The sequence below is a fragment of the Loxodonta africana genome, chromosome 2 (genome assembly GCF_030014295.1).
Source record: "Loxodonta africana isolate mLoxAfr1 chromosome 2, mLoxAfr1.hap2, whole genome shotgun sequence".
In the NCBI taxonomy this organism is placed as follows: Eukaryota; Metazoa; Chordata; class Mammalia; order Proboscidea; family Elephantidae; genus Loxodonta; species Loxodonta africana.
The window spans coordinates 110,949,004-110,967,028 of record NC_087343.1 but is presented as its reverse complement, the minus strand read 5'-3'; the positions used below and the strand labels follow the sequence as shown (position 1 = coordinate 110,967,028).

General features: G+C 37.8%; 1 protein-coding gene across 15 annotated transcripts in view; it reads right to left on the bottom strand.

Annotated features, from left to right (window-relative positions):
- The window catches only part of PAM (peptidylglycine alpha-amidating monooxygenase), a 338,792-nt gene that overhangs the window by 30,124 nt on the left and 290,643 nt on the right, over nt 1-18,025 (bottom strand). For all 15 annotated transcript variants that reach the window (XM_064274462.1, XM_064274460.1, XM_023547920.2 and 12 more), the window contains one exon: nt 12,669-12,798. In XM_064274462.1, the coding sequence (XP_064130532.1) occupies nt 12,669-12,798 (130 nt within the window). The remainder of the gene's footprint in view (nt 1-12,668; nt 12,799-18,025) is intronic.

Genomic DNA, 18,025 nt, shown 5'->3' with positions numbered 1-18,025 from the left:
TCCAACATTCTGAGTCCCACTCTCAGCCTATTTGCTTCAGATGATGTTGACTCCACTGTCACATTTCAGGGGTGGAATAAGAGAGTTAAGCTACTTCAAAAAGTGGATTTCATTACTCTACCAATAATGATACATTCAGTGATAGAGGCAACCTATCATCAATTTGGACTAGTGTTGTGATAATGTGATTCTGAAGTTGCAGGGGCAGGGGCAGGGGGTGGGGGGAGGCGGAGGGTGGCATCTTCAATTAGAATCTGTGAATGGAGCCAACCAGGATAAACGGGTTGAAAATGGATATTGATGATATTGTTTGGACTACCATATCCCTAGATGTTTTCATCATTAAAAAAAAAAAAACTAATAAATTCCCTCTTTTCTTAAGCTAGTTTATGTTGGGTTTTCCCCTTATTAGTAACAGAAAGAATCCAAAGTGATACAACTTCCCAAACTCCTTCCAACTCAATGTGAAGAAATGATAAACAATTTAAAGGAAACAACTTCTAACCCTAAAAACTAGGGACCAGACCAATAGTTTAGTTAAGTAAGCATGTGACTGAGTCCTGCATGATAGCACCCCAACCAAAGCTGTAATAAATGAAAGAAAGGCCAAGATAAAAGCCTTTGATAGTGATGGTTATTTTAAGACAGAAACCTAGGAACAGCTGTTACTGAGGTGAGAGCTACCCAGCTCTTGCTGGGAGGCATTTAAACTTTAAAGAGCTCAAGCTGCCATGTTACCCTAACACCAGGGCAGACAAGAGGGTCTTTAAAATTTCATTACGCCCTGCTGGTATTAGGCATTTCCATCTCAGCTAGAAGAAGGAAGGGACAGAAGGGGAGGAAAGTGGAAATCAAATTGTGAAAAGGAGTGACAACATCTTTCAGATGGTTAAGTAGTTGTTTATTATTATTAATTTGGTTGCCATGCTTATTTAGCATGGTTAAATAGAAGAGTAAGGCTGATCAGAGCTGTCAGATAGGAATGAAGGGTAACAATATCGATCAAAAGAGTTGGTGTAATGATATCAAATGAGCTTTGGACACTAAGTATTAATTAGAGATTATTATTAACTCCAAGCATTTTTTTGATACTTAAAGATCACCTCCCTAAGTAGTATGGGATATAGAGTGCTTAGATTTGATTTAGAACAAGCCCTGGCCTTTTGGAGATGTACTTTTGTGAAGCTTAGAAATATATGGATGGGAAAGATTCCAAGGAAAATTAATACAAGATTTTTCACTGTTCTACCCAAACAGTAGTAGCAGCAAGAATACAATTTCCACCCAGTCTTTCTAATTTCCACTGTCTCTCAGCAGCACACTGTACATTTTACAGGAAGGTGCTGTCTTGTTCTTTGTACAATCCTCGGATTTTTAATGAAGAAGAAAATCTATGCACTTTGCCTATCTTACACGATGCGACTTATATATGTAGGAAGGATGGTCATGTATTACAGTTCAAAGAACAGAGTTCACAAATCTGAATCTATTTTTCAAAAAGAATAACCAACAGAGTAATATACTTCTAATTCTCTTCATGAATAATAAAGCAGAGAGGGGCTGAAAGCAGAGATCGGAGTGCCTGAAGAGAATTTCCTCATAACCACAGATTGCAAAGGCTGCTAGAGGCCAACAGGCAATAGCAAAAAGGCAGAAGGAAAGAGAGATAACAAATATTCTTACATCTGAAAGATAAAGATGAAGGAGAAAGAACAGAGATTTAAAGAGCAAAATCAGCATATCTACTTTGAAGAAGTCTTGCATTTTTAACACCTCTTTGTTGATGCCATTTATCAGGGCAAACACACCAGGGCTTTGGCAATGAAACTACTTACCCATGATACTGGTTATCTGGATGAAAGCTAGATGCCAGGAAAAAAGCAATTCTTCAGCATGGGATTGCCATATAAGCCACAGAAAATATTCCTATGTGGCTCTTGTTTCATAGTCTTATGTCTCCTACCCCAACCTGGCCTTTACTGATTCTTTTCTCTATTAAACTCTTTGAGCCTCTGCTGCTTATTTCGAATAAATATCACATTAAAATGGAAAATTGGACCTTGTCCAATTTAGCTTTAGCCAGCTGAAACAGCATCAATGGGAGAAAATGATGCTGTAATTTTCTCGTCTTGTAAAATGTGGCTAGAAATCCATGCATAAAATGAAGCAATATTCATTAAAATGAAGAATATGCTACAATGAATAGTAATAGCTTGTCTTTAAAGGCACTTGTTAAAATACCATTAGATATTCAATAATGACTAAGATGATGTAATAGAGATGCATGGAAAGAAATGCTGAGTTCGATTGTTTGCTTTGAACTCTGAAGTGATCTCTTTCTAAGATACCATTTTCAAGGGTGACAACTGCAAAGGACAATTAAACAGTAACAAAGCTACCGATCTATTTTGAAATGTTGATTAAGTCCCTTCATCAACCACACAGTGAAAACTAAAAAAAAAAAATACATATATATGTATGACAGTGGATTTAGCATAAGATTAATCAATATCTCTGAAGATGTATGAAAAACAATTGAACTATATATGCAGTCCTTTGTTTTTTCCAAATAAAACCCTACAGTTACAAGCTTGAAAGGAGATTTATTAGACTTAACTGATAAGATATTTAAAATTTTACCTCCATGTGTTAATTTGTAGTAAAATGAATAGATGTTTATAACTCAGGAGAATCAAAATAATGTGCTAAATTTTAGAGTTAAAATAACATGCTAAACTTTGGAGCAAGCTTTTTAGAATACTACCATGTGCATCATCTCATCCCCCCGCAAAAAACACAAAATAACAAAATGTTGCAGAGGTTGCGGGGAGATTGGAACTCTTAACCACTGTTGGTGGGGATGTAAAATGGTACAACCACTATGGAAGACGATATGGTGCTTCCTTAAAAAGCAAGAAATAGAAATATTATACGATCCAGCAATCCCACTCCTAGGAATATAGCCTAGAAAAATAACAGCCATCACAGGAATAGACATATGCACACCCGTCTTCACTGCAGCACTATTCACAATAGCAAAAAGACGGAGACAATCTAAATGCCCATCAGCAGATAAATCGATAAACAAATTATGGTACAAATACACAATGGAATACTATGCAACAATAAATAACAATGATGAATATGGAAACATCTCACAACATGGATGAATCTGGGGAGCATTATGCTGAATGAAATAAGTTAGTTACAAAAGGACAAATATTGTATGAGAGCACAATTATAAGAACTCAAGAAAAAATTTACAGACAAAAGGATTCTTTGATGGTTAGGAGGGTTTGGAGGGAGGGGAAGAAGAAATCACTAACTAGATAGACAAATGCCAACTTTGGTGAAGGGAAGGACAACAGACGATATAGGGGAAGTCAGCAAAACTGGACTGAAGCAAAAGAATAAAAGTTTCCTAGACATATCCAAACACTTTGAGGGACTAGGCCTGGGGCCTGGGGACTATAGTCTCAGGGGACATCTAGGTCAACTGGCATAACAAAGTTTATAAAGAAAGTCTTCTACATCCCACTTTGGTGAGTAGCATCTGGAGTCTTAAAAGCCTATGAGTGGCCATCTAAGATACATCTACTGGTCCCATCCTACCTGGAGCAAAGAAGAATGAATAAAATCAAAGACACAAGAAAAACTTGCCCAAAAGACTAAAGGACCACATAAACCAGAGAATCCACCAACCTGAGACCAGAAGAACTAGATGGTGCCCACCTACCACCACCGACTGTCCTGACAGGGATTACAACAGAGAATCTTGGGCAGAGTAGGAGAAAAATGAGAAAAGAATTCAAACTCATGTGCAAAAACCAGACTTACTGGTCTGACAGAGACTGGAGGAACCCCTGAAATTATGGCCCCTGGATAATCTGCTAACCAAGAACTGAAGCCATTCCAGAAGCCTACTTTTCACACAAAGACTAGACAGGCCTATAAAATAAAAAAATAACACATGTGAGGAACATGCATCTTACTTCAATCAAATATATGAGACCAAATGGGCAGCTCCTGTCCAAAATCAGGATGAGAAGGTAGGATGGGGCAGCAACAGCACGAACGGAAATAGGGAATGCAGGTTGGGGGGCGGGGTGTGCTCTCACATTGTGGGGACTGCAACCAATGTCACAAAACAATATGTGTATAAATTTTTGAACGAGAAATTAGCTTGAGCTACAAACTTTCACCTAAAGCACAAAAAAAAAGAAAGAAAAGAGATAAAAAAAAGCAGATTACCCTCCATAAAAACAAACAAACAAACAAAAAACATACTATCATGTGAATTCTAAGATGTGCTTACAATCCTATAAGGGGCAGTACCACAAAGTGGAGAAATGAGATGGAAATATACTGAAATCTGGCTTTGCTACTTGCTTAACTGTAAAACTTTAGGCAAAATACTTCTCTTGGTTTCTTCATCTGTAAAATGTGAATGATGATGATAGTAACAGTGACTAACTGTTGTGAGGTAATTTATGTACACATTAGAACAGTGAGAGGCCCACAGAAAACACTCAATAAATGTTAGAAATTTTTACTAAAAACCCCTAGAAGAAGGTAGTTGAATACAGAATGCAAGATGGTAAAGGGAAAACCAGAGGAAAGTGCAAGGCTATTAGATAGTTGCTTGGGTGCTAACTCAAAGGCTGGCAGTACAAGTTCACCCAACAGAGACATCAATCTGTAAATGACAACATCAAAATAATAAAAGGGGGAATACATAGTGTAGATATAGCACTTTCAAATGGAGCGGAAGTCAAGGCAATATCAAGTATTACACACTGATTCAAGCTTAGGAAGATAAAGGTAAATACCAAGATAACTGCAAAGAGGGTTAAAAAACATATCAAAATAAAAAGCAGAAAAAACCTAAAGACTCAGTAAACACAAAATCTACAATAACAAAAGAAAAGAAAATCCACAAACAAAAGGAACTTAGCACAGGAAAGTAAGAGGAACAAAGAAAACATCAGCACCACAAAAAAAAAAAAAAAAAAAAGCACAATAATATGACAGCAATAAACTCATACCTATCGATAATCCCACTGAATGCAAATGGCTTAAATGCACCCGTAAAAAGACTGTGTGCCAGAATGGATAAAAAAAAAAAACAAGACCCATTGTCATGGATTGAATTGTGTTCCCCAAAACTATGTGTCAACTTGGCTAAGCCATGATTCCCAGTATTGTGTGACTGTCCACCATTTTGTTATCAGATGTGATTTTCCTATGTGTTGTAAGTCCTACCTCTATGATGTTAATGAGGCAGGATGAGCTGCAGTTATGCTAATAAGGTGCACTCAATCTACAAGATTAGTTTGTGTCTTAAACCAATCTCTTTTGAGATATAAAAGAAGTAAGCAGAGAGACAGGGGGAACTCATACCACCAAGAAAGAAACACAGGAGCATAGCCCATCCTTTGGACCTGGGGCCCCTGCACTGAGAAGCTCCTTGACCATGGGAAGATTGATGACAAGGGGCTTCCCCCAGAGCCGACAGAGAGAGAAAGGCTTCTCCTGGACTGGCACCCTGAATTTGGACTTCTAGGCTCCTAGACCCTGAGAGGATAAATTTATTTTGTTAAAGAGATCCACTTGTGGAATTTCTGTTATAGCAACACTAGATAACCAAGACAGAATTTGATACCAAGAGAGCGCGGTGCTGTTCTAGCAGATACCTACAATGTAGAAGCGGTTTTGAAACTGTGAATGGGTGAAGGCTAGAAGAGTTTTAAAGTGCCTAAGAGTAAAAGCCCAGACTGCCTTGAAGAGACTGTTGGTGGAATTACAGTCATCGAAAACAATTCTGGTGAGGACTTGGAAGCGTGGAGAGGTGTTACACTGGAGATGGCACAGACGGTGAGAAGCAGCAGCAGAGAAATGGCAGCAGCAGAACCAAGAGATCAGTGCAAGACAGCACTGGAGCCAACCCATGGAACAAGAGAGCTGAGTGCCTTCTGGCTGAAGTTTACTGGCAGAATGGGGTGCCTATAGGTACTTATCGGTGGAGTTAAAGAGCTTTGGAACACTTGCCCCAGTAGGGCAGATGTGGGTGACAAGTCCTGAGGGGCTGAAAGGCCAAGGAACCATAAAGTAGCAACTGAAGAGACAAGGAACACAGGAAGCAGAGCTGCCTCGGTCTCAGAGGGGATGGCCACGACCTCTGGCTTGTCAAAGGGTGGAGTCATCACTCAAATGGACTAGGAGAATGGGGCTACCCAAAGCCAAGGGAGTAGAGTTGCCTTTCTAGTGAGCCTGGAAGGTAGAGCTGAAGGCCAGGGCTGAGGGGCCTCTACTCAGAATCCAAAAAGTATGGTTAATACCTAGTCTGGAGAGCAGGGCCATTGCCTAAATTGTCTTGGAGAACAGAGGACTATTTTCAAGCCTTGAGAGCTAATGCAACATGTTCTGCTGACTTGCTTGTATCTGTTATCCCTTTTTTCCCTTCAATTTCTCCCATTTGTAATGGAAACATTTAGCTTGTGCCTGCCTGTTGCACCATTGTCTTTGGAAGCAGATAACTTGTATTCTAGATTTCACAGATGAAGAGAAGTTTTAGGACTTTGGACTTGGAGTTGAATTAAGACTTTTGCTATGATATGATGGGGTGAATATGTTTTACATGTGGCAAGGACAAGAATTTTGGGGGGCCAAAGGGTGGAATATCATGGATTGAATTCTGTCCCCCCAAAATACGTGTCAATTTGGCTAGACCATGATTCTTGGCATTGTGTGATTGTCCACCATTTTGTCATCTGATGTGATTTTCCTACGTGTTGTAAATCCTACCTCTACGATGTTAATGAGGCAGGATTAGCAGCAGGTATGTTAATGAGGTAGGACTCAATCTACAAGGTCAGGTTGGGTCTTAAACCAATCTCTTTTGAGATATAAAAGAGAGAAGCAAGCAGAGAGACATGGGGATCTCATACCACCAAGAAAGAAGTACTATGAGCACAGCATGTCCTTTGGACCTGGGGTCCCTGCACTGAGAAGCTCCTTGACCAGGCGAAGATTGATAGCAAGGACCTTCCCCCAGAGTTGACAGAGAGAGAAAGCCTTCCCCTGGAGCTGGCACCCTGAATTTGGACTTCTAGCCTCCTAGACTGTGAGAGAATAAATCTCTCTCTGTTAAAGCCATCAACTTGTGGTATTTCTGTTATAGTAACACAAGATGACTAACATACCCATAAATATTCTGTCACAAGAGACACATCTTAGGTATGAAGACACAAATGTATTAAAAATCTAAGGATAGGGGAAAAAAACAAAACAAAACAAAACATCAAACAAACAGTAACCGAAAAAGAACAGAAGTGGCAAATACCAATCTCAGATAAAATAGACTTTAACACAAAATCCACCATAAAAGACAAAGAAGAACATTATATAACGATCAAAGAGACAATCCACCAAGAAGACATAACCCTAATAAATATCTATGCACTGAATGACAGGGCTCCAAAATACATAAGACAAACTCTAATGGCACTGAAAAGAGAAACAGACAGTTCCACAATAATAGTAGGAGACTTCAACATATTACTCTCGGTAAAGGACAGAACATCTAGAAAGAACAAAGATACAGGAGATCTAAAGGACACAATCAACCAACCTGACCTCACAGTTTTTTATAGAACACTCCACCCAACCGCAGAAAAGTAGACATTCTTCTCCAACACAAGGGAACAGACTCCAGAATAGAACACATTTTAGGTCACACAGCAACCCTCAATAAAATCCAAAAATTGAATAATACAAAGCATTCTCTCTGATTACAATGCCATAAAAGTAGAAATCTGTAACAGGAAGAGAAAGGGAAAAAAAAAAATCAAATATATGGAAACTGAAAAACACCTTTCTTAAAAACAACTGGGTAATAGAAGAAACCAAAGCAGGAATAAAAAAAATTCCCCAAATCAAAAGAGAATGAAAACACATCATACCCAAACCAGCAGAGGCAGTGTTCAGAGGTTGATTTATAGCAATAAATACACACTTCAAAAAAGAACGGGCCAAAATCAAAACATTAGCCCTACAACTTCAACAAATTGAAAAAGAAAAGCAAAAGAAGCCCACCGGCACCAGAAGGAAGGAAATAATACAGATTAGAACAGAAATAAATGAAATAGAGAGTAGAAAACAATAGAATCAACAAGACCAAAAGTTGGCTCTTTGAAAAGATCAATGAAATCAACAAACCACTGGCCAAACTGACAAAACAAAAGCAGGAGAGGAAGCAAATAACCCAAATAAGAAATGAGATGGCGGACATTACAACAGACCCAACTGAAATAAAAAGGATCATAACAGAATGCTATGAAAAACTGTGCTCTAACAAATTTTTTGAGAACCTGGAAGAAATGATCAGATTTCTATAAACACCTACTACCTAAATTAACCAAACTGAGATAGAAAACTGAACTGACCTATCATTAGAGAAGAGATCTAAGAGGTAATAAACTTTCAACAACAACAAAAAGCCCTGGCCTGGACGGCTTCACCGGAAAATTCTACCAAACATTCAGAGAAGCGCTCCCACCAGTACTACTAAAACTATTTCAGAACATAGAAAAGTAAGGAATACTCGCAAATTCATTCTATGAAGACAGCATAACCCTGATACCCAAATCAGGCAAAGATGCCACAAAAAAAGAAAAATACAGACCAATATCTCTCATGATGCAAAAACTCTCAACAAAATTCTATTCTATAGAATACAGTGTCAAATCAAAAAAATAATACACTACTATCAATTGAGATTTCCAGGTATGTAAGGATGGTTCAACATCAGACAATTAATCAGTGTAATCTACCACATAAATAGAACAAAATAGAAGAACCACACGACCTTGTCACTTGATGCAGAAAAGGCATTTGACAAGGTCTAATACCCATTCCTGATAAAATCTCTCAGTAAAATAGGAATAGAAGGGAAATGCCTCAACATAATAAAGGGCATCTATACAAAACCAATAGCCAACATCATTCTCAATGGAGAGAGATTGAAAGCATTCCCCCTGAGAAAAGGAATAAGACAAGGATGCCCTTTATCACCACTCCTATTTAACACCGTGCTGGCTAGAGCAATAAGGCAAGAAAAAGAAATAAAGGGTGTCCAAACTAGAAAGGAAAGAAATAAAAGTATCCCTATTCACAGATGATATGATCCTATACATACAGAACCCCAAAGATTCCACAAGAAAATTACTGGAACTAATAGAAAGGTTCAGCAGAGTAGCAGAATATAAGACCAGCATGCAAAAATTAGTTGGATTCTTATACACCAACAGAGAGAACTTTGAAAAGGAAATCACAAAAACAATGGCATTAATAATAACCCCTAAAAAGATAAAATTCTTAAGAATAAATCTAACCAGGGATGTAAAAGGCCTATACAAAGAAAACTACAAAGCACCAAGGCAAGAAACCAATAGAGACCTACAAAAATGAGAAAACACTGTGCTAATGGATAGGAAGACTCAACACTGTGAAACTGCAATTCTGCCCAAACCAATCTACAAATACAATGCAATTCTGATCCAAATACCAACAGCATTCTTTAACGAGATGGAAAAAAACTAATCATTAACTTTATATGGAAAGGAAAGAGGCCCCAGATAAGCAAACCGTTACTGAAGAAGAAGAACAAAGTAGGAGGCCTCACACTACCTGATCTCAGAATCTACTATACGGCCACAGTAGTCAAAACAGCCTGGTTCTTGTACAATGACGGACACATAGACTAATGGAAGAGAACTGAGAACCCAAATGTAAACCAAAGTCCATAAATGGGGAAAAACACAGCATTTTTTAACAAACGGTTCTGGGAAAACTGGATGTCCATCTGTAAAAAAATGAAACAGGACCCATACTTCACACCATATACAAAAACTAACTGAAAATGCATCAAAGAACTAAATATAAAACCTAAAACTATAAAGACCATGGAAGAAAAAATAGGGACAATTCTAGGGGTCCTAATACATGGCATAAATAGAACATAAACCACAACTTACAACACCAGTAGATAAAATGGATAACAGGAGCTCCTAAAAATTAAACACTTATGCTTATCCAAAGACTTCACCAAAAGAGTAAAAAGAGAACCTACAGATTGGGAAAACATTTTTTGACTACAACATATCTGACAAGAGTCTAATCTCTAAAATCTAGAGGACACTTCGACACCGCAACAAAAAGACAAATAATCCAATTAAAAAAGGAGCAAAGGATATAAACAGACAATTCACCAAAGAAGACATTCAGGAGGCTAAGGGACATATAAGGAAATGCTTGTGATCATTAGCCATTAAAGAAATGCAAATCAAAACTACACTGAGATACCATCTCACCCTGACATTATGGCACTAATGAGAAAAAAAAAAGTAACAAATTTTGGAGAGGTTGTGGGGATGTTGAAACTCTTATGCACTGCTGTAAAATGGTACAACCATTATGGAAAAAGATATGGTACCTCCTTAAAACGCTAGAAAGAGAAATATCATGTGAACCAGGAATGCCACTCCTAGGAACACACCCTAGAGGAAAAAGAGCCATCACACGAATAGACATATGCACACCCACATTCACTGCAGCACTATTCACAATAGCAAAAAAATGGAAAACAACCTACGTGTCCATCAACAGATGAACGGATAAACAAATTATGGTACATACACACAATGGAATACTACATAACAGCGATGCAGAACATTGATGAATATGTGAAACTTCTCACAACATGGTGAACCCCAACAGCATTATGCTGAGTGAAATAAGTCATTTTTTTTTCTTAAATATTGCATGAGACCAGGATTATAAAACCCCCAGTAAAGGTTTATAAGCAGGAAAAAAAAAATTTTTTTGATGGTTATGAGGGAGGGGAGAGGTAACGAAGAGAGGGATGGGGAGGGGAAATCATAACTAGATAGCAGACAAGTGGTAACTTTGGTGAAGGAAAAGACAACACACAACAAAGGGGAAGTCAGAACAACTTGACCAAGGCAAAGTCATAGAAGCTTCCTAGACACATCCAAACACCTCAAGGGGCAGGATTACTGGGGCTGAGGGCTGAGGATCATTGTCTTGAGGGACATCTAGGTCATTTGACATAACATAGTTCATAAGGAAAATGTTCTATATCCTATTTTGGTAAGTAGTGTCCAAGATCTTAAAAGTTTGCAAGCAGCCATCTGAGAGCAAAGGAGAATGAAGAAAACTGAAGACAGGAAGGTATTAGTCCAGAGAATTAACAGACCACATGAACCACAGCTTCCATTAGCCTGAGCCAAGAAGAACTAGATGGTGTCTGGCTGTCACCACAGACCACTCTGACAGGGATCACAATATATGGTCCTGGGCAGTACAAGAGAAAAATGTAGAGCGAAATTAAAAAAAAAAAAAAAAAAAAGACCAGATTTATTTGTCTGACAAAAAGTGGAGGAACCCCCAAGGCTGTGGCCCCTGGACACCCAGCTAACTCAGAACTGAATGTACTCCCAAAGTCCACCCTTTCAGCCAAAGATTAGACAGGTTTATACACCAAACAATAACACATGTGAGGGATATGCTTCTTAGTTCAATCAAGTAAAGGAGACCAAATGGGCAACACCTGTCCAAAAGCAAAGACCAGAAGGCATGAAGGGATGGGAAAATCAGACAAACTGACCTTGGGAATCAAGGTGGAAAGGGAAAGGGGGAGAGGAAAATCAGACAAATGGACCTTGGGAATCAAGGTGGAAAGGGAAAGGGGGAGAGGAAAATCAGACAAATGGACCTTGGGAATCAAGGTGGAAAGGGAAAGGGGGAGAGTGCTGAGTCAATGTGGGAATTGCAACCAATGGCACAAAACAACTTGAATATAAATTTTTAAATAAGAAACTAATTTGCACTGTAAACTTTCACCTAAAGCACAATAAAATAAAGAAAAAAAAAGAAAACCTTATAGAGGTTCTACTCTGACATACACACGGTTGGCAGTAAGTCAGAGTCAACTCGACGGCAAGTGGTTTAGTGTTATTCTTAAGTCTCTGATGCTCATGAAAAGAGCAAATTTGAGTAATAAAATTAATCTCTGGTAAAATATGTAGGTCAAGACACTATTTTTACACAGGTGGTGGCCAAACTGCTCCAACCATGATCTCCAGAAGATGAATTGTGTCACTGCCATGGAGAGTCTGATGAAAAGGAGAATCCTTCTGCACCCAGTCCGCACAAATAACAAAGTGGTTTATTTTATGGTCAACCAGTAACCATCCCTAGTTGACTGCTTATCATAATGCACTTTGACGCCTTTAAATTCTTCAGCAATGTATTGACTAAAATTGCCATAAATACTGTTTCCCTTAGAGATGTGAAAGTAGTTTCTTGGTAGGAGGGGCCAAATATTTAGTAGGCAGAATCACAAATTGTTATTGTTTTCTTTCCATAAACTAGTTGGTAAAACTACAAGAATTGTTGTAAAATGCACAAGACTTCCTCCCTGCTACTGGGAACAGTCATACACTAAAAGAACAAATATGATTTTGCTCACAAAAATCAAGTGCCAAAAGAACTTTTATAGTTCTCTCACCATTACTCTTAATTTAATGAAAAGTAATACACACTCTTTTTATTTTTACTTACTCTTTGAAGGAAAAATTCTTACTTACTTTCCATCCCAGACATGGTCACCTCTGTGGAAAATCACCAGGTTGTTCTCAGGGTCCAGAGCCACCCCAGAAACCTGGCCTGGTAGCAAGTATACTCCAGGCCAATCCAGTGCCTCTTCTACATGGAAATCTAAAAGATAAACCCATATATTTAGTTTAAAAAAGGAAAACTGGCATAATCTCACGAAGATTCACAATGGTTATTAGCAGCTCATGCAGTAACATCACTAGATGCAAAGGTATTTTTTAAAAAAAATCAAGCAGTGCTCCAGATAAAATATACCACATGCACATGCCAAGGAGCTTCCTGAGCTATGAAATAAAATTAGTGACTGCGAACTTGTCTTGGAACTATACGCACTTTTTTCCTGTTTATTACATGCCTGTGAAAACCAGCTTATCCTTAAGGCGTTGAAGAGCAAATAGGAGACCTGTCTGCTTCTTGATAAGATTCTAATTTTAAATTAGTATCTTTGGAAAATATAGCAAAATGGATGCCTTCATTTTAAAACAAAGCTTTAAGTGGTATACCTCAAGGCAATCCTGTGTGTTGTTAAATGTAAATAAACAATAAATATAGCTGATAATTCTGCCAATTTGCTATTCTATCTACCTACCTATCATCTCTCTGACTCTTACATAAATTCTAGATCAATATACACTGATCCTATTACAAGTCAGGGCCCTGGTGGCGTAGTGGTTAAGAGCTTGGCTGCTAACCAAATGGTCAGCAGTTCGAACCCAACAGCCACTCCTTGGAAACCCTATGGGGCAGTTCTATTCTGTCCTATAGGGTTGCTATGAGTTGGAATCAACTCAGCAGCAAAGGGTTTGGTTTTTTTTTGATATTCTATACAAATCATTAATTATTCCTTTTACAAAGAACTGAGTAACATCAGTCTCATTTCTCCTAATTTCAGTGATCCTGAAAGAGCGAGTGAGAGTGGGAAGACACTTTCTTTCACTGTTTAACACGAAAGAAAACAATCACAGAGCTCTGAGACAGAGTGGTGATTTCCAAATTATCCTCATTTTTGATCTGAATAAACCTCAGAAAATACCTGGGTTCATTTGTGTTGATCCCTTTTATAAACATGCTTAGAAATAAAGAGGTGGGATGATCCAGACCACCAAGTTAAAACAAAACAATAGCTAATCATGTATGGAGGTGAGGATACACAGTTATAAAGATAACCTGGGAACCTATTGTATCAGTTTCAATATTTCTTTCTCCCTCAAATACTTCAACAGACACGCTGAGAAGCAGAAAAGCAGTAACCTGAGTTTCATTTCACCTTCCTATCCTATGGAGGATGTGGCAACATGCAGTGAAATCCTCAAAGACAGGCATTAAAGATAGGAGAAAGGGAGGCACAGGGCTTCTACAATCAGCTCCTGAAAACTTGCGAATGTGCTGGTGTGAGAATAAGCACTTTAAAATAATTCTCTCAACTGTACAAAAGGAAAAAGTACATTTTCACTCAAAATGTTTTCACCTTTGAACAGTGACTTTTTTGCTTTAATAAAAATCAATAAAACATAGAATCAGTAGGATGCCTAGATCCATTCTGTCTACAACCTTTGCTGAGGCATCTTCAACAAACATTCCTCCATAGGCACCATGCTAGATTCTGGGAACACAAAGAAATAAAACCTGCTTTGCGGCTTTGATGAACTCACAAGATACAACGAGGAAAAGACAGGAAACAAACACTTAGGACACAAAGCAGTGCAGTGGTGCAGGAACACAGGGGAGGGCCCCCTAATCCTTCCTGAGTCTGGGCTGGGATAGGGTGGGGTTAAGGTCAGACTGTGGGAGATTGCCCAGAGGAGCAGACATTTGTGTTTGCACGAAAAGGGTAAGTGGGGGTTCAGAGTGGTGAAATAAAGAAAAAAAAGTTTTGCAGAGAATATTTCTGTCAGAATGAACAAAACCAAAGATGTTTATAATTGCAGAATGTGTTTCAAGTCTTTAAGTAGTCTGGAAATAATACCTGTGTATGTCAGGTGTTTAAGTCAGGTGGGAGTGGGGGAGGAGGAGAAAGGATTAGCTGACCTTGAGATCTAGCTGAGAGCCAGGCTAGAAAATGTATACCACATGAAGGAGTCTGAATTTAACACTGTCTTGATTTATATTATGATTAATTTTGAGGCATGCTGCAAGTACTTCATTAGTAGCAGGGAAGCACAGAAGTTAGGAATAATTTACTTTTGAAATAGAGCACATGAGAACGTCGTTCTCGCTCACATGTATCTTGATACGGCTTCTTGAGCTGGAGAGCAGGGGGCAGAGTTAGAGCTGGCATGCCTGAATTTGCAAATAATCCTGGGCACAGCAGTGGATGTGAACGGGCTGCTCACTTGAATAGTGTCCATCATCTATTACACTTGTCATAATAGGTAAAAGGTCGCAAATTGCTGCTACTGGCAATTGGGACCCATTGAAGGTGTTTTAGGAAACCCTGGTAGTATAGTGGTTAAAAGCTGTGGCTGCTAACCCAAAGGTTGGCAGTTTGAATCTATCAGCTGCTCCTTGGAAACCCAATGGGGCAGTTCTACTCTGTCCTTTAGGGTCGCTACGAGCTGGAATTGACTCAACAGCAATGGGTTTGGTTTTTTTTAAGGTTTTTAAGCATGGGTGGCATGATTAAAATTGTTTTTGAAACCTAACTGGAAATAGTGTAAAATTAGCATAATTACAGATGTCTAGATTGATCAACAGATGGATAAATCATTCCCCAAAGAAATGTTTTAATTTTTTTAAACCTGTCTGAATCTCAGATTGAACTTCACTCTCATCTCAGTTACAGCTTGTCCTTTTAGGGTTCATCATTCTAAACTCATTTGCCAGCCCCTGAAGTTTCTGAATGGCCTCCAAAGCCTCATGACAATGTAAGCATTTGTTTTCATCTGATTCTTAAAGCCAGGAACCACAACTAGGTGAAATTCACTGAGGGCAGGGATCATGTCTTATTAACTGGTGGGTCACCATGCCTCACACAGGGACTGGCCCATTCTACTGGCCTAATACAAATGCACCAAACTGACCTCTGTGCTCCAGACTCTTGTTCATGTTGTCAACTAGAATTTAAACACCCTTATAATCTTGTAGCTTGTTTGTACTACCTCCATTTGCACTAGCACAGCACTAGCTAGAGATATTAAGGGTACTTAAAAATGCTAATTGGCTAATTACTTTCATTGAAAGATAATAAACAAGTATCCTGTCACCCTTCTATTCAGTGGTCCACCAGCAGGTACTGGAATGTAAGTGCTCATGAAAGTACACAGACAGTCTGGCAGAAAATATTCAATGTCAAAAAAAAAAAAAGGATATTGTTCTGTGGTCAAATATGAATTTCATAAAATATTGGAAATACTATGTAAAGAACTTTAATCTGATTCTCAATGATTCCAACTATCATACGCCCTTAGGTGAGTAAGTGAAAGTCTGCAAAACGTGCTGATTAATATTTTTTAGCCTATTTGGAAGGTTTTACCCACCAATCATAAAAACACTTGTTCTGTCACATATAAGTATCTTTTTGGTTGAAAGTTTTCACGAAGGAAAAGCAGTGTGAATATCCAGAACATATTCATCGTAACATACACTTTTCATGAATTTACAAAACAGTAAGGGTGATATGTAAGGAATGTACAAGTAGAGGGCTAATGCCCTGAGCAACCTGGCTCTGTTATTACTGAGTCAATGCAAAGGAGAACTATTTTCATGTAGCAGGAATGTCTGGAAAAAGTACAGTGAATTAGCTTTTGTTTCATTTAAAAATATCATTGCACATTTATTAAGGTTATCTAATGGAGACCTCCAAACTTTTAAGATCTAGGCCTCTGTGTTAAACAAAAATTCTGTTTAATAAAAGAAAACTGAGCTCACATTCTCTTTTGTAAACATTAGTTCAGATAATTGATGTTTTTGTTTCCAGTGTCACCATCTTTCTTACCTTTAAGTAACTAAAAGCAGTTCCCCTATCTGAAGGTTAGAGGATCAAGAAGCAAGGCAGTCAGTCAGGACTAGTGGTACATGCAGATGGAATTACTATGGATTGTGCTCCCAACCCCAGCCCATCTTCACAGGAGAAATCATCGAACTTTAGGAGTGTTTTGGGTCGCCCCAGGTAATCTTCTCATTTCACAGGAAAGGGACTTCAGGCTTGGGCCAGATATCAGGCACAATGTTAAGGATAATTATTTTCTAAATCCCGATAAAAGAAAATTTCAAATCCTTTTTAAGGAAACCATATGATACAATGTAACTGGGTTTTAACTTAAACTTAACACTTTTGATCATGAAAAAGTGAAAAATTCTACTACAGATTCTTCTTAGTCTTTATTTAAGAAATGATTCAACATATAACTAGTTAATGTTGTAGACTTAGCATTAACCTGAAAATTAAATACACATTTCTTACACATGACCTTGGACAAATCATTCCCAAATCCAAGTCTCAGCTACTCTAAATTTAGATGTCAAATAGTGGAATTATTTCAGGTTTAACCGCTTATTTTTAAAAATATGAATTTGGGAGCATATTAGAGGAAACAATATTTTTAGAAAAACAAGGCGAATATACATCAGCTATTGTTTCTAGCAGTCTTAATGCAAATCTTCTTTTTTAAGATATTAAAAAAGAAAAAAAAAAAAGGTCCTGAAGTTTAAAAATGGTATTTTTCCAAGTATCATAGAACAGTTTTTATAATAAACAATCTTATTCCAAAAAGGCAAATGTACAGCCTCATATTCTCTCTTATATATTTAAGAAAAAAATCAAATTAAAAATTGTTATTAAAACTGTGTCAATCTCTAAAAGGATTAATGAATTATACCTTTTCAAGAAAGAGATTAATATTAGCGATCAATTCTGCTTTCACATGAAATTATTAATAAACTTTTAAAAGGGCATTCATTTATCTCTGTTATATAAGGACTAACAGAACTAGGTAAGGTTGAAAAAAAGTATAATTTCAAAGCCAGAACTCTGACTTAACTACAGTGTAAGAAGGCTCTTTACATTTAATCTTAAAAGGAAAAAGAACCTGATAAAAGAACAAAATGTGGTGGCTGCATTTTCTACCTCTGTAAATTCTCCTCTAGTGAGAAGGAACTGTATTTTGGTCAGGGACTGTTTTTTATCAGAAGTTCTGGCAATAACTATAATTAACTAAGACTATTTTATAGGAGAAAATTTTTTTTTTATAGGAGAAATATTTAGACCAAAGTCAGAAAGAAAATAAGAATTAATTATAATGTCATATTTAATGGGAGTGAAGTAAGGCAGAGAGTCATGACGTAACCAGGGGCTCAAAAGCATTAGCAGAATTTTTTTCTCTTAAATTTC